Source organism: Elephantulus edwardii, unplaced genomic scaffold (genome assembly GCF_000299155.1).
Source record: "Elephantulus edwardii isolate Elephantulus edwardi_28Jun2011 unplaced genomic scaffold, EleEdw1.0 scaffold00095, whole genome shotgun sequence".
NCBI classification, from domain to species: Eukaryota; Metazoa; Chordata; class Mammalia; order Macroscelidea; family Macroscelididae; genus Elephantulus; species Elephantulus edwardii.
Window position 1 is genome coordinate 6,199,245 of NW_006399845.1, and position 23,616 is coordinate 6,222,860.

At 36.6% G+C, this 23,616-nt stretch overlaps 1 protein-coding gene across 2 annotated transcripts in view; it reads left to right on the forward strand.

The window, feature by feature from the left end:
- Window positions 1-19,321, forward strand: part of NR3C1 (nuclear receptor subfamily 3, group C, member 1 (glucocorticoid receptor)) — a 167,803-nt gene extending 148,482 nt beyond the window's left edge. The window contains exons 5-9 of one of the 2 annotated variants that reach the window (XM_006891114.1): window positions 1,908-2,186; window positions 3,728-3,872; window positions 10,497-10,627; window positions 17,613-17,770; window positions 18,406-18,636. In XM_006891114.1, the coding sequence (XP_006891176.1) occupies window positions 1,908-2,186; window positions 3,728-3,872; window positions 10,497-10,627; window positions 17,613-17,770; window positions 18,406-18,558 (866 nt within the window). In that variant the 3' untranslated portion in view covers window positions 18,559-18,636. Of the gene's footprint in view, window positions 1-1,907; window positions 2,187-3,727; window positions 3,873-10,496; window positions 10,628-17,612; window positions 17,771-18,405 lie in introns of both variants that reach the window. The other variant, XM_006891113.1, reaches the window with a different exon arrangement.
- The last annotated feature ends 4,295 nt before the right edge of the window (window positions 19,322-23,616 follow it).

Here is a 23,616-nt window from a genome sequence, read left to right on the forward strand (position 1 = left end):
ATTGTGTGAATATACCACAGCTTCTCTATCCATTCGTTTGTTGATGGGCACTTAGGTTGTTTCCAACTCCTTGCTATTGTGAACAAAGCAGCAATAAACATGGGTGTGCACATTTTCTTTCCTTAATGCTAATGTAAGGTATGAGAATGTACATTCTATCCACCAGACGCTCTGCCGGAGAAGGAGGTGCAATATCCTCCTGTACCAGTCAGATCTGATTTGACAGTACACGCACACAAAATAATTAATTAATTAATTCATACATACAAACATACATAAATAAAAGAATGTACATTCTAGACAATTTAAATTTATGGCTAATTGAGTTTTTTACTATATTGTGTATGGACTGACATGTATATTGTTTTTTTCCTTTGCCAACAAAGTTCATGCCATGATTTTGAGATCATGATTGCAATGAGATACCTATGTTTTTTTAAAGAGTTTCCTCATACACAGGAATTTTTTTGTTTAAAAAAAAATCATACCTACATGTACCTAGAATTGTAATACCTGATTTTAAAATATTCTAAAACCACATTATCCTTCAAGTTCACATAATGATAATTCTTACACTCTGTGCCAAGAACTGTTCCCCACATTTTACATAATTTAACTGATTTAGTCCTTAGAGAGATTCCATTTACATAAGAGACTAGAAATTCAGTCCCAAGGAAGTTAAGTAACCTGCACAAGACACATGGCTAAATCGCAGAGCCAGATTGAAACCCTAACGAAGCTGGTTTCACGTTAGTGCTCTTTTTACATACTTTCTGTGCCTCCAATAGCATATGATAAATTAGATTTTTCATGATTCTGTTTCTCTGTTTTGAAATATTTGCAAAAATCCTTACTTTTTTTTAGTGCAACAGTCAATACAGAGTACCGTATAAAATGAGACCATTCTAGTCACTGCACTCAAAGTTTTTGTTTCTTTTTAATTTAGGAAATAGAGATCAGTTCCTACTACTGATCTGTTCTGTACAAACAGTTTTGTCATTTTGGGGACAGAGAATCTAATCATTATTTTAAAAGATCATTTACTTATCCCTTAGCAGCCCTGATAACTGGGAGGGTACATTTCCTCTTTCATGCAAATCATTCTCCTTACCCACTTTGGAGTTTTGAGTACTCTTAACAAGGATTTTATTCTTAGTCCATTGTGCAAATGACTTTAGAAGTAGGAATGCACTTCTGGAAAATCTACAGAATTCATGTTCTGATTTAGTTAGAATGTTCCAGACAAAGTCAGAAATAAGATCATTTTAGTTATAGATATATTGCTCTATCTATATATAGTATTACCATCACTATTTCTTATAAAGGGGACATTTTCCTTTGATAGTTGAAGTAAAAGGCATTTGTCTCAAATATTTTTAGGGACATTGCTCTGTAAAATAAGGATTTTTCTACAGTTCAGCCAAATGCTGTTTGCAGTATTTGAAATGAATGTGTCATTTTGTTCTCTATTAAGAGGCTTAATGCAAATGTGTAGCTTGCTTCTTATATATACTCTCATAATTTATATTAACTCTCAAGTCACAGTTGCTTTTCCATTTGTTAGAATCAGTTAATTGCTTTTACAATGAAACTTCTACGTTGGAGTTGAAGTGAAACTGAAATTCATTTATGGAAGAATTATTTGAATTATTTTTTTAAAAGTGTGAGACAGTCATCTTATATAAGGTATAACTGTAATGAAGATATAATTTTTTTGTAGGAAAATTAAGTATGAGACTGTGTTCCTCTTCCTTTTCTTCACAAGATGGCATTTTATCATAATTGCTGCTTTTCTTATTTCAGCCTGAATAGTTATAAAAATTAAAAGTACTTCAATAAATGGTGCACTTCATATTTAATGAGACATTACAATCCGTTTGTGTTCTTTTTGTTTTTACTGTTCACAGCTCGAAAAACAAAGAAAAAAATAAAAGGAATTCAGCAGACCACTACAGGAGTCTCACAAGAAACTTCTGAAAATCCTGTTAACAAAACAGTAGTTCCTGCAACATTGCCACAACTCACCCCTACCCTGGTTTCACTATTGGAGGTCATTGAACCTGAGGTGTTATATTCGGGATATGATAGCTCTGTTCCAGATTCCGCCTGGAGGATCATGAGCACACTCAACATGTTAGGTGGACGGCAAGTGGTTGCAGCAGTGAAGTGGGCAAAGGCAATACCAGGTAAAAAACAAAGGATGCCAAACTTACAATACAAATTTTTATAATTTTTGCACAAAAACTGGCTGTTTTATCATCTCGGTGCCTTAGAGTTTCTTCTTTATCTTACCTATTTCTGATCATTAACCAAAGGAAATCTGGTGGGCATAGGCATATAAGGGAGTCTGCAATAAAACTTTTCTACCCCTTGACACTTTCATATTACCGCCAAGGTACAGTGCTTTTAAAAATTCCCTTTGTTTTCTTCAGTGCCTATGGTATGTTTGTTGTTGTTTTTAATCAGTTTATTTAAAAAATTGGTGAGTAAATAAGTGGAAAGGTCTATACTATTTTATCAAACTGAAATTTTTAACATCCTGAAAATCAGTCTAAAGTAGAATGGAGTTTTTTGTTGCATGCAAAGAAATAATGCAAGGTTTAGTATATTCCTTTTTTAAGATAAATAAGTTTCCTTATTAGAACTTGATTTGATGCAGCAGAGGTCAATATTTACATCAACTCTTAACTTTCTAGAAAAACAAATCATGGAGATTGATAAGCTTATCTATTCTCAGATCATTATAGACAGAACAAGAAAAGAGAACCTGACCTCTTACAGTCTGGTATCAAGAAGGGAGGAAATATAACTATCAGAAGTTTTTAATTTAAGTTCCTTGAGTACAGTCTCAAGGTCTCTCAGCTTTCTATTTAGCTATGTAAATCATATTTAGTTAATAGGCAAAAGATGGCCATGGTTGACTATACTTTTAAGAATTTTTGTTGGATTTTTTTCCTCCCCTACATTGAATACTATTAAGAAACACAGTGGCCTTAGGTCTAAAAATGAAAGGATAAAACTGCCTAGTTAAGTCTTCATTTCTTTTATCTGTTAGTGTTGTTGTTAGGTGCCATTCAGTCAGAACCAACTCGTAACTGACCCTTCAGCAGGTTTTAGAGGCAGTATATCTCATGAGAGGACATTACCCATCTTTCTCCTGCAAAACAGCTGGTGGGTTCAAACCTAATGCCTCTGAATTGGCAGTAAATTTCCTTGCACTCTAGGTAACCAGAGCTCCCTTAATTTACTAGTAGTTCCCCAAACAAGGCTAAATGATGACTGATTTTTTACTATTTTCATTGTTGTTGTTATTATATGCTGTCAAGTTGCCTGTGACTCATAGCAACCCTATGTATAGCAATGCTGAAACATGCCCTTTCCTGAGCCAGTCTCACTAATTCTGACACACCAATCCCTGTTGCACCAGTTACTGTATCAGTCCATCTCTCTGGGGTCTTCCTCTCCTGAGCTGTCTGCCCACCCACCTGAGCATGATGTCCTTCTCCGAGAACCAGTGTCTCCTGGCCACATGCCCAAAATATGTGAGACAGAGCTTCAAAATCCTAGCCTCCAAGGAGAAACTTGTTTTCACTCTCTCCAAGGAAGACCTGTTTGTTTTGGCAGTCCATGATATATTCAAGACTCTTCTCCAGCACCACAACGCAACAGTCTTTCTTCTTTTAAGCAATCAGGGTGTTTTCTCATACTTTTATTTCTCTTAACCCAGGATTCAGGAACTTACATTTGGATGACCAAATGATCCTATTGCAGTATTCATGGATGTTCCTTATGGCATTTGCCCTAGGATGGAGATCATACAGACAATCGAATAGTAACCTGCTGTGTTTTGCGCCTGATCTGGTTATTAATGAGTAAGTCATATCATATGAGTTATTGTACCTATACACAAAAACTACTTTTAAGTGGATGATGTTTTCCTAATGGACTACTATTGTGGTAATTCAGGACTGACTCAGGCTTGCCCTGTATCTTGGAACAGGGGATACTTGAAATATAGTGTATGTCAATGCTTTGGGCAGGCCTGATGCAATACACAGTAAATTATATGTGCACCTTTTTTACTGCCCTGGGATAAAACTAAGATGCTTTTAATCATTGGACACTTTCAGGGTCAGTACCTCTTTTGCCATGTAACAAAAGATTACATTTTTGTATTGTTTTAATGATTATGTTTATTATAATATTTTAATTGCATAACCCTATTCCAGGAAGGAAAAGGAACATAGCAAAACTTAAGTTCATCTCATTATTGATAGGGGACATCTAGGCTGAAGGGTGTGAGGTACAAACCCAGAGATGAGAAGTATCTCTGCATAGCAAGGCTTGCTCAATATTATAGCTTGGAAAGAACATCGGAAAAATCCCCTACCCTCAAAATTGGTAGAGAACCAACCAGCATTAAGATTGTACATGTCTGTTGCCTTAGTTATCCAGTGCTGCTATAACAGAAATACAAGTAGATGGCTTATAAAAATCAGTTTTATCACATTTTGGAGGCTAGAATTCCAAGTTCGTGGAAATACCTCTAAGGAAAGACTCCCCCCCCCCATTTTATACTAGTTTATTTATGAAATTTGAACACATTGTTTTCACATCAGAGTTTCCCCATTTACTTCAGCCTCCATCAAATTGTGCATGCGTGTCATTAACCCCACCGTCCATCCTGACCCCTCTGCTTCCACCTACTCCCCCATCCTTATATACTTTGTACAGTGATGGTCTTATACAGTATTTGTCCTTGTGGGACTGAGTGAGTTCACTTAGCATCATGCTCTCCAGTCCCTCCCAAGTTAGGTAGTAATTTAAAAAATCATTGCTCCTGCATGCTGTGTAGTATTCCATCATGTGACTGTACCATAACTTCTCAGCCCATTTGACTGTGGTTGGACCTCTGGGCTGTGTCCATCTTCTTGCAGTTGTGAATAAACGCTGCTATGAACATCGGTGTACAAGTCTCTATTGATGCCTCAGTTTTTTATTCACTCTCTGTATATTCCCAGCAGTGGAATAGCTGGGTCATATGGAATTTCTATGTTCAGCTTTCTGAGGAAGCACCAAACTGCCTTCCAGAGTGGTTGTACTATTTTACAATCCCATCAACAATATATAAGAGTTCCTATCTTGCCACATCCTCTTCAACTTTGATTGTTTGCTGTCTTGTTAAACTTTGCCACTGCTACTGGAGTGAGATGGCATCTCACTGTGGTTTTGATTTGCATCTCTCCTATTGCCAGTGATTTTGGGAATTTCTTCTTGTGTCTGTTAGCCGTCCGATTAGCTTCCTCTGTGAAAGTCTTTCCATGTCTTTTGCTCATTTTGTGCCTGGGTTATCAGTCTTTTTCTTCTGGAGGCCCTTTAGGATTCTGTAAAGTTTTTATGAGAGCCTTGTGTGAAATGGTACTTCCAAATGTTTTTTTCCCAGTCAGTAAGTTTTTTCACTCTATTAGAAAATATTTTTGATGCTCACTGTGGTTTAATCTTTTGAAGGTTCCATTCATCAATTGTATTCTCTCCAGATTGTGCATTTCTAGCTGTATTTGACTTTTCTCTTTTTGTTTGCCCTGGAGCCCAATGCTTGTCACTGAGTTTCTGTTCATACATTATGATCTTCATGTGGCTTGACATGTGTCTACCTCTCTGCTTCTCTTTCTTGTGTGATCTCTTTTATACACATTCTACAGTAATCCTGTCCCACTGATAAGAAAGACAGCCCGTCCTCAAATGAAATTATAATTACGGGCATAAAAACCCCAACTACTTTGATCCAGTACATTCAGATTCATGGTGACTCTCTGTTGAGTTTCTGAGGTTTTAAATCTTTATGAGAGGACAAAAACTTCCTCTTCTGAGGAACAACTAGTGTATTGGGAACTATAAGGGTTAAGATTTTCCATACATATTTTAGGGAGACACAGTTGAATCCATAACTGTTCTTTCATCTTCCAGATCTGTGATTCTTTCTGAAATATTTCAAGTGCCCATACCTCCTTCCCACATTACAATTTTCAACTGATTTTCTGCCTTATCCTTCCTCTGTTGCACAAATTAAATCAACTCAAACTCCAGTGGGTAGCATTTCATTTTGCTCCATTAAAATCATTCATTGTTAGCAGAGTTTGGTAAAAATTAGATCTTGACATTTTGTCAATTTTATAAGTAATGAAATTTTTAAAAAATAGTTCTGATTGTATCACCTGTCTGTCTAACACTCATGCTCTCATTGTCTCTTCACTGAGTACCCTGCCTGCTCTGCATTATCTCACAGACTTTCCCGGACTTGGCCTTACTTTCTCTCTCCTTGTCCTCCTCATAAATCAGACATACTCTTTGCTCATTATCGTCATGGATGATCTTGCTGCTATGTATTCCTAGATGTCACTACTTTCTACTTTGTATTACAACTCTCTGTGCCTGTAGCTTATCTTCTTTATTGGAATATAAAAGGAAATTCATGCAAACATATTCTCATGCAGAATATAAAATGAAGATTTGTGTAGTGTGGAAAAGTTAGGGATTTCTTTTATTGTGAGCTACTGATGAAAATTTTTAAAAAATAAAATTTTAAGCCACATTGTTAGAATAGTAGTCCAACTGTACTCTATGTCAATCTGCCTTAAGTAGTTTATGTTTAAAACTGGGTGTCCCATTAAGAGTGACACTGATAACCTAGAATAGGTCCAGAATGGCATCAGTTTTAAAATTAACACTGATTGATGAACAATGAAGAAAGAAAAAAAGAGATTTGAGAAAGATATGGCCAGCCTGAAGTGATAGAGCCCATGAGCATACTCTGGATGGATATACTCATACTCTCTGTTGGTTAGGCTCCAGATTAATGCACAGAAGTTCTAAAATAACAACCCCCATTACTGTTAAGTGTTTTAGCAAGAACTAGATATTCCAGAATATTTTAAAAGAGATTATGGTAAGAGAGAGTTGGGTAATTCAAGATCCAAAGCACTCCTGGATACTAAACTTTCTCCCTCAGAGTAGCTTATGAGTTCCTACTCCTCACCTTTTGGTCAGCAGCCAGCACCTTACCCATTGAGCCAGCAGGGCTCCTAGTAAGTGGAGTATAATGACATAACAAATGAGGCCACTGCTAACATTCTTAATGAGGGAAAGCAAACAAATAAAAACAAAATTATTTAAGAGACCCATCATGTAATGATGTAACTAGGGGAGGGGAAGAGGTGCTACTTTCAATTTTGTGACCATAGAAGGCCTCTCTAAAGAGGTGATTAATAAGTAGTACAAAAGAACAAGCTATAAAGGATAGAATATTCCAGGTGGAAGAAATGTGTACAAAGCCTTAACAAAAGTGTGTCACATATGAGGAAGTGAGAGAAGGCCACTTAGGATAAATAGTAAGGAAGTATAGTATGAGTTTGGAGAAGTAGATAGGGCCAAGACAAACAATATCATGTAGGCCATATAAAAAAGGATTAGGTTTTCCAGAACGAAGCCTGCATAGTGGAGTGGACCTGGGGGGAGGGATTGTAAAACAACGGGGGACCTTTTCTTTTACTTTTCAAAGAGAAGAATGTACTGGGTGGAGGGAGGGGTGGGCACGGAGGAAAATGCAACAATTAGTGAATGAAAATCCAAAGTCTCTGTAAATTTTCATTAAAATTAATTTAAAAAATGATAAAAAAGGATTAGGTTTTATTCTTATCGTAAGAAGACAACAACAGAGGGCTTAACAGAAAATTCTGTTGAGAAGGGTTTAGATGGGAATAGAACAAGGCAAACAAAGTTCCTATCACTGAACTGCTTATAGTGGAGAAAAACACCAAATAAATAATTTCAGATTGTGATGATTTGTAGTAGAGAAAGAGCTCCTTAAAATAAGGTGGCTCATGGCCTCCTGAAGGTGGTGCCATTTGAGCTAAGGCCTGAAGGAGGACAAGGCTTCATAACAAGAAGTAACATAACAAGAGGCGTGTGAAATAAGAGTAACTGTAATCCAGGAAGGAGCCATATTTCAGTCCTCAGCTAACAGACACTACTATGAATTTGGCCCTACCACACATACCTCCTCACAAAATTCCAAGCTTCTATCACAGCAAGATGGCACTTTGCTGCCAAAGAGACAGGACAAATCCAACTATAATATAACAAGGTTTAAGTTGTTTAATTTTAAATTATCTAGTAAATATGTTTCCACTTATATGTATACTCAAGACATTTTGAAACCTCTAAATAATTGTTACACTTTTGAAAATCCAACCATGTTTTTAGTATTTTATCATTTATAGTTACTTTCTAAAAAGCTATTTGAAGTCATTTTTTTATTAAAGTTGTGCACAGAGATTTATATCTTTATATAACACTGACTTTTTATAAAACTAATTTAGAGTTTTTATTCATATGACACTCAAACTTCGAGTTCACCAGTGCATACATAAAGTAGAACGTTTCCTAAAAAAAACCCTTATATTCATTTTCATTGTGAGAAGAGTTTTTAAAAAATACTTCGGTTATTTAAAGAATTATTTTAACACTTTTGCTGAAAGTTCTGTTTTATTGGAAGAAATAGGGTTTTATAGGAGAATGGCTTTGAAGAGTAAATCCACATTATCCGTTCTGTCTTTTATGCTGCTCTGTATGAGATGAGGAGGCCACCATCTCTCTTCTCTTAGCCAACTGGGTTTCCTCACTGCTCTGGTTTGTAATGTGGGTTCTCAGCAAGTCTTTATTCATTTTCTGACCCTTTGTAGCTTTAAAGCAGTCGCTTACACAGTTGCTGTTGTTGTTGTTGTTTTAAGTTGGGTTTTTGTGGGGCTTTTTTGTTTTGTGGGGGGTTTTTTAGGGTTTTTTGGTGTTGTTTTTTTTTAAACTCTTACTCTGATTTATTTACAAAGTTTGAATACATTGTTTTTCACAAAAGATCCATTAGGTCGGAATGTTGTAAAAACTGCCTTTTTTTAACCAAAGTACAATGATTGTTAGAGGCAGTGCTCCTTGGAGGCAAAGATTCTGAAGCTTTGTCTGACATACTTTGGACATGTTTCAAGGAGGGACCAGTCCTTGGAGAGGGACTTCATTTGTGAGAGGGTGGGGTGACAGCGCAGGAGAGGAAGACCTCCGATGAGATGAATTGATTGAGTGACTGGGGTAATGTTTGAGACAGCGAGATTGGCACAAGACTGTTGTACATACGGCCGCTATGAGTTACAGGTGACTTGATGGCATATAACAACAAACAACAGAATGATTGTTGTAATTTTCAGTTACAGCTTCAAGGAGAAAATAGAGGATAAAAAAAAACCTACTTACTAGGAAAGTACTTCTTTAGTAAGAGCAGATTTTCGATTCAGGAAAGCTCCCCTGAGGTCACTTTGTACAGAATAAGTCACAGCTGATGGCCTTGATTATGTAAAGAAATAAACCCTCTTGGTTTACCTTTTTTTATTATTTGTATGAAAGTTTATAAATCATATAGCATCTTCAAACATAGACATTTTGTTTTATTACCTTAATTAAAACAAATTAATATAATTGATTACAATGTCTCATCAAATCCTTATCATATATTGCCTTTCCCTCCACTCGACTTACCCGTTTATTATTTTTCATTCTTTTGTTTTCAGTAGAGAAGAAGTAATAGCCCTATTTGTTTATTTCTATGGCTTAAGTCCACGTTCATTTCTTGCAAGAAACTAAAAAGAATCTAAAGTACTTTAAAAGCCATAATAAACCATACAGATTCAGTTTTTTAACATAATTTCAAAGGTCAGGAAATGTTAGAGATCTATTTGAAAATGACAGATGTGATAATCAATACTGAGAAACATAAAAGTATGTGTGATACCTTTGGTAAAAAGAATATTCAGTCACTTAGGTTTAAATCTGGGGTATCAGAAAGCTCTAGTCCTGGTCCTCTGCAGAGCCAGAAACAGTAGAATATTATCTTTAGGAAAGCTCTCTAGTTGGGTAGAATCTAGCACTGTGTATGAGCTATGCTGCTAACCCAAAGGCATGTAAATTGAGTCCACCAGCTGCTCTGTGAGAGAAAGATAAGCTGTCTCCTCCCATGCAGATTACTCCCTCTGAAAACCCACTGGAGGGTACATATCCCAGGAATGAGTTCTAAACACCTGAACATCCTGTCCAAGGTAAAATTATTCAGTAGTCCATTTAACTTATACCTGGATTTAGGCATGTAAAGGAAAATTTTCCAATTTAACAGTTTTAATAACATTGTTACATTTTCTCTATGAAGCAATATAGTTTTACAGAAGAAATGTACTTTTTGAGGAACCTACTTCTTTATGTTGGAAGGAGGAGGGACATCCACTTCCGTAATAGCTTGCCTCCGGAAACCCTATGAACCTGGAGAGAGGATAAAAGGCACCCAAGCGTCGAGGACTCTCCTTCATAGGGTCGCTATGAGTTGCCTGCGACTCGACAGCACTCAACAACAACAACAACAACTTCTTTGTAACTCAAACAATGATATTTGTCTTTCACAGGCAGAGAATGGCGCTACCCTGCATGTATGACCAATGTAAGCATATGCTGTATGTTTCCTCTGAGTTGCAGAGACTGCAGGTATCTTATGAAGAGTATCTCTGTATGAAAACCTTACTGCTTCTCTCTTCAGGTTAGTAGAATACCACTTCTAAATAAATCAAAAGCAAAAAATACAAAGTCAAGAAACAGTGGTTTATTAATATGCACTTTTCTAATAATGCATATCAAGACTACTGCTAAATTCTGCTGATCAGGTGATTTAAATTTTAATAAATGTAAAATTTTAGTAAGGCACAGTCAGTGATATCAAGATTAGTAAGATAAATAGGTATAGTGGAGGGTGCTCCTAGGAGGCAAAGATGATGGTCTCTCATATTTTGGGCATATTTCAGGAGAGGTCAGTACTTGGGAAAAGACAACATGTTGGGCAAGGTAGAGTGTCCAAAAAAGAGAGGAAGACCCTCAATAAGATGGATTGACAGAGTGATATTGGGCTTAAACATCTCAAAGATTATGATGATGGCACAGGAGAGGGCAAGATTCAGATCTGTTGTTCATAGGGTCGCTATGAGTCAAAGTTGACACACTGGAATCCAATATGTATAAATCGCATAAAGGTCTTTAAATTTTACACAGACTAGTTCTGTGACTTTTAAATAACACTTTTGTTATGTGCTATTTTGTTGGAACTGCATCACAGCTGACCTGCCAGCAGGCATTCAGAGGCTGTCTAAATAGCACAGGAAGAAGAGATTGCACATCTTTTTCTCATGGAGCAGCTGATAGTTTCTTACTGAATTCCTTTGGTCTGACAGTACAACTCCTTACCACTGAGGCACTAGAGATCCCTTAACAACACTTGTTGTTGTTAGGTGACATTGATTCATAGCAACCCTATGAATAAAACATCTGAACCTTGCTCTATCCTGTGCCATTCTCACACTTTCTGACATACAAGAGCCCATTGCAGCAGTCACTGAGTCAATCCACCTGGTTGAGGGTCTTTGTCTCTTATGCTGACCTTCCACCTTTCCCAGTATCATGAACCCCTTCATCGAATAGTCCCTTCTAGCAACATGCTCAAAGTATGTGAGGCAAAGCCTCACATTCTTGCCTCCAATGAGGACTCTGGCTGCACCCCCTCCAAGACGTATCTGTTTGTTCTCTTAGCTGTTCATGGAATGTTCAGTGTTCTTTTCCAACACCACAGCTCAAAGGCATCAATTCTTTTCCTGTCATCTTTATTCATTGTCCAGCTCTCAGATGCACAGCAAGTGACTGGAAAGACTATGGCCTGTATTGGACACATCTTAGTCTTTAAAATGGTGTCATTACTCAATAATTTGGAGAGATCCCTAACTGCAGATTTTCCCAGTGCAATGTATCTTCATATTTCCTGACTGCTGGTACCAAGGGTGTTAATTGTGGACACTACTACAGTGGAAATGGAGAAAGAAGGCTAATTAAAATTATGTATTTTTTTCCTCCCACTCTTTTCTGTTCTTACTCAAAAACCCACTGAAATGTTAGCTATGACTCAGTGCCAGCTCACCAGCAATGAGTTCAAGTTTTAAGTTAATATTGTCAGTGGTCAAAATTTCTAGCTATGAGATATGTACTTAACTATAAAATAAGAAACTATAGGAGAAAAAGATACATCCCAGAAAAATTGTATTTGACTAATAGTTAAAGTAACATGGAAACTAGACTGTTGAACATATAAGGGTTCTATCTAGAAAAGAGCAAGCCAAGTTTAGGTGTGGATGTATAAAGTTTAGTGAAATTACTTACATCTCACAAAGATATTACTAATAACATCTCACAAAGATATTACTAATAAAAGAATCTAAGTATTATCATTTTAAGACCATTCCACTAAAATCTACATTATCAGATTAGTGTTTATAAGATACTGAATTGATGACTACATATCTCTTTCATATGGAAATAAGCAATGTTTTTAAAATCATGCTGTTAGTACTTTTATAGCAGAGGAATCCTTGGGTGGAACAAATGGTTAAACTCACCATAGATGATGTACATGACTCTACTTAACTCTTCGAAGGCACATGTAAATCTAAATGCTTCTGCGCTGTCTTTACTTCACAAAAGTTGGCTTGGTTTTTTTAATGTTAATGAATTTAAGAGGTATTCCTGTGAGCCCTATGGCATAGTGGTTATTGTTGGGCTGCTAACTGAAAGGGTAGGTAGTTCAGGTCTGCCAGCTCCTCCCTAGGAGAAAGATTAAATGTGAAATTTTAGTAGAGCGTAATCAGTAATGCCAGACAAGCATAGCGGAGGGTGCTCCTGAGAGGCAAGGATGATGAAACAGTCTCACATACTTTACAAACCCCCATTGCACCTTTCCTAGTCCTTCCCACCACCTCCATCCCCCTACTAATTTCTGCTGTCCTGGTGATTACCTCTTCATTCTACCACATCCTTTCTCCATTTTTCCTTTATTTTTAAAGTATTGTTGATAAGCAGTTATATGAAATGATCATTTAAAACCTCAAGAAGATGGGGGAGGACTTGGCATAAAAAGGTGAAGAAATGTAAGTAATAGAAGATAGTTAGAAATAAGGTAGATTTAAATTCAGCTACATCAATAATTATTTCAAATATGAATGGTGTCAGTGCATTCATTAAAAGGCATACTGGTAACATGCGTGAAAAACAAGACTTAATATTTTGTCTTCAGGAAGCCTTTTTATATAAAAAGAATTAAATTAAAAATAAGGAAATAAAGATAATACCAAGACTTTAAGCTCAGCATCAATAAAATAAAGATTCTCACCACTGGGCCAATTGGCAGCATCAGTATGGATGGTGAAGAGATTGTTAACAGTTTTAGTTTACTTGGCTCCACAGTCAACACTCTTGGTACCAGCAGCCAGGAAATCAAGAGACAAATTGCATTGGGAAAATCAGCTGTGAGGGACCTCTCAAGACTACTGAAGAGCAACAACATCAGGCTGAACACTAAGGTGTACCCTATCCGGGCTACAGTCTTCACAGTTGCGTGCTATGCATCAAAGAGTTAGACAGTGACCAGGGATTTGAGCTGTAATGTTGGAGAACAATGTTGAATACACCATGGACTACTAGGTAAACAAACAGGTTTATCCTGGAGAGGGTGAAGCCAGGCTACTCCTTGGAGGCAAGGATTCTGAAGCTTTGTCTGACATACTTTAGCCATGTTGCAAGGAGGGACATCATGTTTGAGAGAATGGAGGGACAGCGCAGGAAAAGAAGACCCTCAACGAGACGCATTGATTCAGTGATTGGGGTAGTGGGACTAGGTGTGTCAGAGGCAATGAGATTGGCACAGGATAGAGCAGGGTTTAGGGATCTTGTACATTGGGTCACTGTGAGTCACAAGCAACTCAACAGCACATAACAACAACAGTACCAAGACTAATCAAACAAAGCTGGAGTAGTTATATTCATTTCAGAGCAAATTTTAAGAGGGGGAAAAAAGAAACTTAGAAGATACAATCCTGAGTATGAAACTTAATGAGGCAAAAACTGGTAGAAATGCAAGTATTATAAACCTGCTATTATAGTTAAACACAGGCGAAAGAGGAGCAATCTTACAGCTTCTGAAGACCTGCTGGAGGGTCAGCTATGAGTCCATTCAGACTTAGCAGCACATAACAACAACAGTACAAAGATTTCAGCGTCCTTCTATCACTATTACAGATCCAGCAGACATAAAATCAGTAAGGATGTGTTGATCTGACCACCATCATCAACTATATCTAATTGTATTTATAAAATACTTTGTCCAACAACAGCAGAATATATATTTCTGTCAAATTCACGTGGAACAGTCACCAAGAGAGATCAAATTCTGGTAGCATAAAATACATCTTAACTAATTTACAAGAATAGAAAGATAGCTGAGGGAGGAGAGGAAATTCCAAAATATTTGGATATCAAACAACATAGTTTTAAATAGCATATAGATCATAATTTCTCAAGAGGAATTTTTAAATATTTTGTAGAAAACAAAAATACATTTAAAAAAACCCAGAACACCTTTTTCTAATGAGACCATGGAGCCCAGGTGTCTTGGTAGAAGCAGCTGTGCTGCACTCCTGAAGGCACACAGTTCAAGGCCACCAGCTGCTTCACAGGTAAAGGAAGGGCAGTCTCCTCCCATGCCCACCAGAGGGTCAGTTCTGACTCTATGGTACACCATCACCACAAGACCATAAAAGCAGTGCTCATAGGAAAATGTCATTGAAATTCATAGTATTCATTGAATAGGAAAGATAAGAAAGTTAAAATCAATTAATAATGTTCTTCACCTTAAGAAACTAGGAAAAAAATTCAAAGAGAAAAGCGAACTGGGGGGAAGGGGTGGGCAGGTAGGAAAATGTGCAACAATGAATGAATGAGAAAAAAATTAAATGTTAAGAATATGCTATTTATAAAAAAAAGATGGCTTGATACAGTGATCCAATGGGTTCAAGCATACCAGAGGTTCTGAGGATGGTATAAAACAGGGCCAGGCTTAGATCTCTTGTTCATAGGGTTAATATGAGTTGATGTTGACTCAACAGTACCTAATAAAAACAAGGTTATATCTGTCTGGAAAAAAAAATGCACAAGTTGTATTTTTTCATTCAATCATTGATAAAACTTTTGTTTTATGTTAAAAAAAGTGAAACTAGGGAAAAATAACCTAAACCTAACGTAAGCAGAAGAAAGGAAATTATAGCAGAAATGAATATACTTCAAAACAGGAACTCAGTAGCACAAACCAATGAAACTAGAAGTAAATTCCTTAAAAAGATTAATCTTGTTGATTGTCTTCAAGTTTAGCATGACTCATAGCAACCCTATGAACAAAAGGCCTGAAGCCCCTCTACAACTCTCAATATTTATCAAAGCTCATAGAGTTTCCGGAGGCATGTTACTTAGGAAGTGGCCACTCCTGCTTCCAAAACTGTCATAGTATGTTATTGTTATTATGTGCCATTGAGTTGCCTGCAGTGTGCAGCTCTGAACCCTTCCCTGTCCTGAGCCAGTCTCACTAATTCCAACACACCAACCCCCATCTCATCCGGGTCTCCCTCTCCTGGGCTGTCTGTCCACCCTTCTGAGCATGATATCCTTCTCCAAGGACAGATCTCTCCTGGCCACATGTCCAAAGTAAGTGAGGTGGAGCTTCAAAATCTTAGCCTCCAAGGAGAGACATGGTTTCAGCCCTCTTCAAGACAGACCTATTTGTTTTCTTGGCAGTCCATGGTATGTTAAAAACTCTTCTCCAGCACCACAACTCAAAGACATCTATTCTTCTTCTGTCATCCCTAGTCATTGTCCTCCTCTCTGAACCATAACAAGTATTTGAGAAGATCATGGCCTGGATTAGGCGTACCTTTGTATCTAGACTGACATTGTTGCTCTTCAGCACTCCGGAGAGGTTCATGACAGCATATTTTCCCAATGCAATTCATCTTTTGATTTTCTGACTGCTGGTATTAAGAGTGTTGATTGTGGATCTGAGCAAGCTGTAATTGCTAACGATCTCAATCTCTTCTCCATCTAATAAAATTTATAAATGTTTTATCCAGGCTAGCCCCCCCAAAAGGGAAGATATTATTAATATTAGAAATGAAACAGGAGTCATTACTACTTATCCTGTAGTCACTAAAAGGATAAGTGGATATTATGAACAAAGCTATACCAAGTACTTTCATATCTATAAGGTATCTACATGAAACTCCTACAAGAATATAAGGGATAATATGAATAGGGGTGATATGTATTAAGGAAGTTCCAGTAGTCTAATTGGAAGAGATTTGCTCTGCCAACCCAAAGACATGTGGTTTGAATCCAGTGATTTCACAGGAGAAAGATGAGCAATCTCATATATGATTTATAGCTTCTGTAAACCACTAGAGGGTCAGCTGTGAGTTGATTTTGAGTCAACAGCAATGAACAATAACAATAGATATTGATTCAACCCATAGCTGACCCTCTGGTTTTCAGAAGCAGTTAGTCTCATGGGAGGAGATTGCCCTTTTTCTCCCATGAAGCAGCTGGTGGATTTGAACCACATGCCTTCAGGATTGTAGCACAGCTTCTTGCCAGTAAGCCACCAGAGTTCCCTCTTTAGCAGTATTATTTTTTTAAGATTAAATATACAAAAAATAATGATTTTTAAAACAAATTTTATGATCTAGAATCCTTGAAGTATTTTCTGTATTTCTGAGTACATGAAGAACACATTAGGAAAAAAAAATCACATTTTAGAGATGGAATATCAACTCAATATGTTAACATGTTAATAAAGTCTGTTGCCTGCTGATTCAAGCATTCCAATTTGCGTACGTCATATGTAATGGGTAGAATATAAACGTTGTTGAACCCTCCTTTCTCGGTATTAAAATTAAACTCAAGTGTTGCATGTCAACTACAGCTAACTAAATATTCACATCACTATGTCATTTGGTCTTCAGAACAGTTGTGTGATTTTAACGATGAGGTAATTTACCCATTGTCCTTTGAGGACTAAGGTGCACCTGACCCAAGTCATGGTATTTTTAATTCATTCATAAACATGGAAAAGCTGGACAATGACTAAGGAAGACTTAAAAAGAATAGATGCCTTTGAATTATGGTGTTGGAAAGACTACTGACTATATCATGACTACTAGAAGAAAGAGCAAATCTGTCTTAGAAGTACAGCCAGAAGTGAGGTTGGAGAACTTGGTCTCACGTGCTGTGGACATTACAAGGAGGGGCAGTCCCAGGAGAAAGACATCATATTGATACACGTAGATGGTCAGCAAAAAAGAAGACCACCCTTTGATGAGATTAACTGGAACAGTGGCTACCACAGTGGACTCAAACAGAGCAGTTGTGAGGATGCCACAGACTAGGTGGTGTTTCATTTTATGGGGTCACCAGAAGTTGGAATGAACTCAAAGCTTTTATACCATCTCCTTTAAGCTATACTTTCATAAATCTTTGAAAATATGCCTCTATTTTAGATTGATAGTCATTGTTAAGTTATGAAATATGCTATTTAATGCCCTACTTTTACACAGATTTCATGTTACAAAAACAAAGTTATTTAACTGACTCCAATATTAACCTTTTAGTTCCTAAAGAAGGCTTGAAGAGCCAAGAGCTGTTTGACGAAATTAGAATGACCTACGTTAAAGAACTCGGAAAGGCCATTGTCAAACGGGAAGGAAACTCCAGTCAGAACTGGCAGAGATTTTATCAACTGACTAAGCTCTTAGACTCCATGCATGATGTAAGTATCAAACATAAAGCCATCCCTTTCTGTGAATTTTGAGGATGGTTTTAGTTGTGCTTAAGAACTTCAGCTTTACATACATTTTTCCTGTGTCCAATTTTATAGTTTCATTATATTATTACAGAATTTAAAAGTACTGCTTAAAAGTAAAGTTCCCTTTTTTGTATTATTAACTTCTTAAATTAGAATAATATGCATCTGGTGGCATAGTCCACAGGGATTTATGCTGGTAACCCAAAAATGGCACTTTTCTGGTGGTGTGACTGAACCAGCACTCCCAGGGAGAAAGATGAGCAATCTCCTCCTGTGTGATTTACAACCTCTGAAAAACCCACTAGAAAGTCAGCATTGCATCAGTTCCAACTCAACTGTAGTGAGTTGTAGGGTCATATATTATGATGCTCAAGTTCATCATGGAAATCTTGGTTCCACATAAGTCTACATACAACTAAAGGAGAGTCTTTCTATACTTGAATGTTTATATTAACAAAGTTTCCATTTTACTTCAGAATTATAGTAGTGGTAGGTATATTCTAAGTCAAATTTTAAAAATACAATTAGAAGTCAACAGGTATGAGCTTTCCCCACTGATAAGTTTTTCACATTAATCCTTACTGTATCTTTTCTTGCAGGTGGTTGAAAATCTCCTTAGCTATTGCTTCCAAACATTTTTGGATAAGACCATGAGTATTGAATTCCCAGAGATGTTAGCTGAAATCATCACCAATCAGCTATCAAAATACACAAATGGAAATATTAAAAAACTTCTCTTTCATCAAAAGTGACTGCCTTAATAAGAATGGTTGCCTTAAAGAAAGTTGAATTTATAGCTTTTATTGTACAAACTATCAAATTGTCCTGTAGCAGATTGTTCCCCTCTCTTGTTTTTGTTTTGTTTGGGGTTGTTTTTTGTTTTAAATACGCACTACATGTGGTTTATAGAGGGCCAAGACATGGCAAGAACAGCAATTGAGTCATCACTTTTCAATGATGAGGAAAAGTAGAAAGTGGAATTCGTTAGTTGATTGTTCCCTAAAATTAGAAATAAACATGTGGTGGGGTAATCTCCATTGTCAGAGAAGGATGGCACCTGAGCCACGAGGGCCCCACGTCTGGGGGACGGATCTTCTGCGCATACTTTTCACAGTTGGCTGGATAAAATTTTGTAGACTTTTTTTTTTTTTGGTGTATTCTCCCCTGTATAGTTACAGTAGCAATTTTTTTATTTTTTGCATGGAAACCTGAAAAAAAAAGTTTACAAGTTGTATATCAGAAAAGGGAAGTTGTGCCTTTTATAGCTATTACTGTCTGGTTTTAAAAATTTCTTTTACATTCAGTGAACTACGCTTGCTCATTGTTTTCTAATTTTTGTATTCAGATCGCCTGTTGTACAGCTGTTTAAGATGGGCAGCTAGTTCATAGATTTCCTAAATAAACTCTAAACATTAATCTTCTGTGTGAAAATGGGTTGGTGCTTCTAACCTGATGGCACTCAGCTGTCAGAAGACCATAAAAATTGACTCAGCTCTCCAGTATTGTTGTCAAAAAGCTCATATTTTGTATATATCTGCTTCAGTGAATTATATAGGTTGTGCAAATTAACCGTCCTAACTGGTACAGAGCACCTAGTCCAATGACCTGCTTGGAAAACTCTGGATGACAGTTGCAAAAAACTGATTTTTAAAAAAGAAAAGAGGAAACTATCAAGAGGCCCAGTGTCCCTAATGTCCTGGATTCCTAAAATGGTTAGATGGCAAGGATGCTGGAAAACACGCTGTCTTTCAGGACCTTTTGCAGTAGTTTGTATACATCTTTAAAGTTCCAGATAACCAGTTGTAACACAGCAGAGGAATTTTTAATCAGACCAAGAAGTTCTGTTTACGAAATTTTACTCAGAAATACATCTCTAATATGGCAGAAGTAGCTCAATACCCATTTTCACATTCCCATCTGTCACCAATTGGCTTACCTTTCCTTACTGTGCAGGAAAGCTCAGCTACTGATTTTTGTGATTTAGAACTGTATGTCAGACTTCCATGTTTGTGAAACTACCCAGCCTTTCATGTGCCATAGAGTTTAACAGTCTTGTAAACTTCTCCCCATTGTTGAGAATTATCATTTTAAAAAAGTTAGATGCTGTAGTAGCCCTTTCTGTGTGCACCTTACCAACTTTCTGTGAACTCAAAACTTAACATATTTACTAAGCCACAAGAAATATGATTTCTACTTAAGGTGGCCAAATTATTTGTGTAATAGGAAACTGAAAATCTAATATTAAAAACCATGAAACTTCTAATATATTTTTATATTTAGTTATAGTTTCAGATATATATCATATTGGTATTCACTAATCTGGGAAGGGAAGGGCTACTGCGGCTTTACATACAATTTATTAAAAATGATTGTAAAATAGCTTGTATAGTGTAAAATAAGAATGATTTTTAGATGAGATTGTTTTATCACGATATGTTATATATTTTTTGTAGGGGGTCAGAGAAATGTTGATGGATAACCTATATGATTTCTAGTGTGTGTGCGAGCATCTCTACAGGCAGCAGTGGTCTCCCAAACCAAGCAGGTTTGCTCCAGGGGAAGATGGCAATGGGCTGAGACTGGCCCTGCAATGACACGAGGTTGTTGAGGCCCCATCTTGCTCAGAACATAGAGGAGGTAGTTCTTCTCCCTGCCATTCTGACCACCTCCTCATTCCCACAGTGAGTCTGCCAGCACAGGGCTGGTTTACTAATAACGAGCCCTGTGCTCAAGTGTGTCATTGTGACAGTCTGATGGTGCTTACAGGCACCATCTAATAGGGTTATTTCACATACAGCCTCTCCAACAATTGAATAGAAAAACAGAGGCTTTAGAAAAGTTTGGCAATAATACGCATAGAGGTACCAGCAATATGTAAATAGTGCAGAATCTCATAGGTTGCCAATAATACACTAATTCCTTTCTATCCTTCAATGAGAGTTCATTTCCAAATAAAATGAGAACGTGTTTATGTTTCCTTTTGAATGCTTTTTGAATGTTATTGTTATTTTCAGTATTTTGAAGAAATTATTTAATAAAAAATGTAATCATTTGCTTTTTGAATTATCTCTAAAAGGGAATACTCCTATTGTAAATGGTTTAAATTGATCTCAAAAGTATTTTAAGATGGTTTGTTAACCCAGATGGATGTGAAAATTTATGGTGCCTATGCAATACCGCTTAAATATCAGTGACAGTGTTAAGTTTCAGGAAGAGCTTCTGAGAAGTAAATAGTTGTTCATTTGTAGAATGTTACATGGTTTAAACTAGGAAGCACATCATATACTTATCTTTGATTCCAACAACCCTGGCTCTAAAAAATACATAGTAGTCAATGAAAATAGAGATGTGCATTTTGTTGACAATAGGGTATAAAGTGATAAAACTAGAAGAAGTTGTTGATTAGATGAAAAAGCCCATTCAGAATACATGGGGGAAAGAAAGTTATCTTAAATATAATTATGGATTCAAATGAAAAAAGATATGGTGCTATTTGAAAGCAGCTTCATTTTCTGTGTATGTGGTATCTTGTCAGGCCAAACTAAGTTTGTAGTAATTTCTGTGAGAGTTGGTGACATGCTTAGATGACTCCTACAAGAAATCCTGAAGAGTATTTTTTTTTATTACTATTAGAAAGAAATGCTCAGTATTTTTAGACTTTGCTCTCAGATACTGTACAGGCCGAACTGAGTAGGCTAGCTAAGGAAATAATGCTTCAGGAATACTAGTCTAGAACCATAGGAGAAGAATCTAGAAATGTACTTACCTGGTCCTTGAAGGGGCCGAGGGGAACCTTGGACATAAAACTACCATGACGTGTATCTGTGATGAGCACAGGATGAGCTCTGGACATGCACATACATGAAAGCCAATCTTGCTTAAGAACATTGGGGAAAGAGGGTGGTGAGGAATTCCAGTTTACCTTTCTGTGCAATCTACTACCATTATATCTTAGTTCCCTTTTTTATACCTTAAAGCTGCATCATCATGGAAAGAATATTATTGTACTTTGATCTGTCCAAATTAAAGCACCATGGTAGCCCTTGATGAGATTTCCATCTTGGTTGGTCACCCAGACCACTATACCTGTAAATGAATGTGTTTTTATGTGCCTGATTTCAGTATTGGAACCGAAAATAAAATCTTTGTAAAAGGACATTTTAAACCACTTTGGATGGAACTTTCTTCATTTTCCAGATTCTTAACCTAGTCCTCTGAGAACTGTGACCAGGTTTGTAGGAAAGAAATTAGCTTCTTTCTAGGGAATGTCTGAAAGATTTTATTTTCTGGTGAAAGGCTGTATGAAAATACCCTCATAAAATAACTTGCTTAACTACATATAGATTCAAGTGTGTCAATATTCTATTTTGTATATTAAACAAATGCTATATAATGGGGACAAATCTATATTATACTGTGTATGGCATTATTAAGAAGCTTTTTCATTATTTTTTATCACAGTAATTTTAAAATGTGTAAAGATTAAAACCAGTGACTCCTGTTTAAAAATAAAAGTTGTAGTTTTTTTTATTCATGCTGAATAATAATCTGTAGTGGGAAAAAAAATGTCTTTACCTACACAGTGAAATGTCAGACTGTAAAATCTCGTGTGAAAATGTTTAACTTTTTATTTTTCATTTAAATTTGCTGTTCTGGTATTACCAAACCACACATTTGTATTGAATTGGCAGTAAATGTTAGTTAGCCATTTACAGCAATGCCAAATATGAAGAAACATCATAATAAAAAAAAATCTGCTTTTTTTCATTATGTGCCTCTAACATGTTTTTGTAGAATTCGTGCCATTCTAATTTCCCTACTTTTTTCCATCATTGCTCTCCTGAAAGCAGAGGAACTTTAGAAACCTTAAAATGATAAAGTAGATATTTTAAATGCCTGGGTGGCATTGTTTGCATGTCATTATGGCATAAATTCTAAATTAGTTTAACTCCTGTGCCAGGGCTGAAAGGCCGTCCTATGCATGCCCCAATGGTGCAGTGTCAGTTACCACAAGGGGTAATAGGGGAATAACAGCCTCCTGAGGTTGAGACCAGCCTTTCTCAGGAAAGATGACAGTCTGTAAAAAAAAAAATGCTATTTCATGTAGTCAAAATCTTTATACTTATTTTAAATATTTTAAGTCATAGCCATGGTGCACACGATAAAAGGTAAAGGCAGAGAAAGGAAAGTGGAAAGCTAGTTTTTCTCTACACTCTGTATACAATCTGTACTGTTTTCTAAAGACATTGTTTTCAAACATCTACCAACTCAGTAGTCAAACTTACTTATTAAATTCTCTGCAATGGATCTCCATCACTAAGAAAAATTACAGTACTTTAAAACTAATCTGCTATATGTGAATCAAGTATTTTATATATTTCTGCTACGTGATAAATGTTGAAACTACAAGACAAATGTGAAAGATAGCATCTCTGCCCTCAGTTACTTAAAATATTTGATAGGAAACCGTGTATAATGAGACTCTCTGAGCATCTTGAGTGCAGAGATGTCAGATGTGACATCAGAGTGTGTGTATGTGTGTGTGTGTGTGTGTGTGTATTACATATATATATATAATATATATATTACACTGCTCATGTCGATATGTGCCATCAAGTCTAGTGCAAGTCATAACGACCTTATGTACAGTAACTCCGAACCTTGCTCTCTATCTTGAGCCAGTTTCATTGTCTCTGACATACCTACCCCACTACCCTAGTCACTCCATCTCATCTAAGGACTTCTTTCCTGCACTGACTCTCCACCCTTCCAAGCATGAAGTCCTTCTCCAAAGATTGATCCCCCCTGGA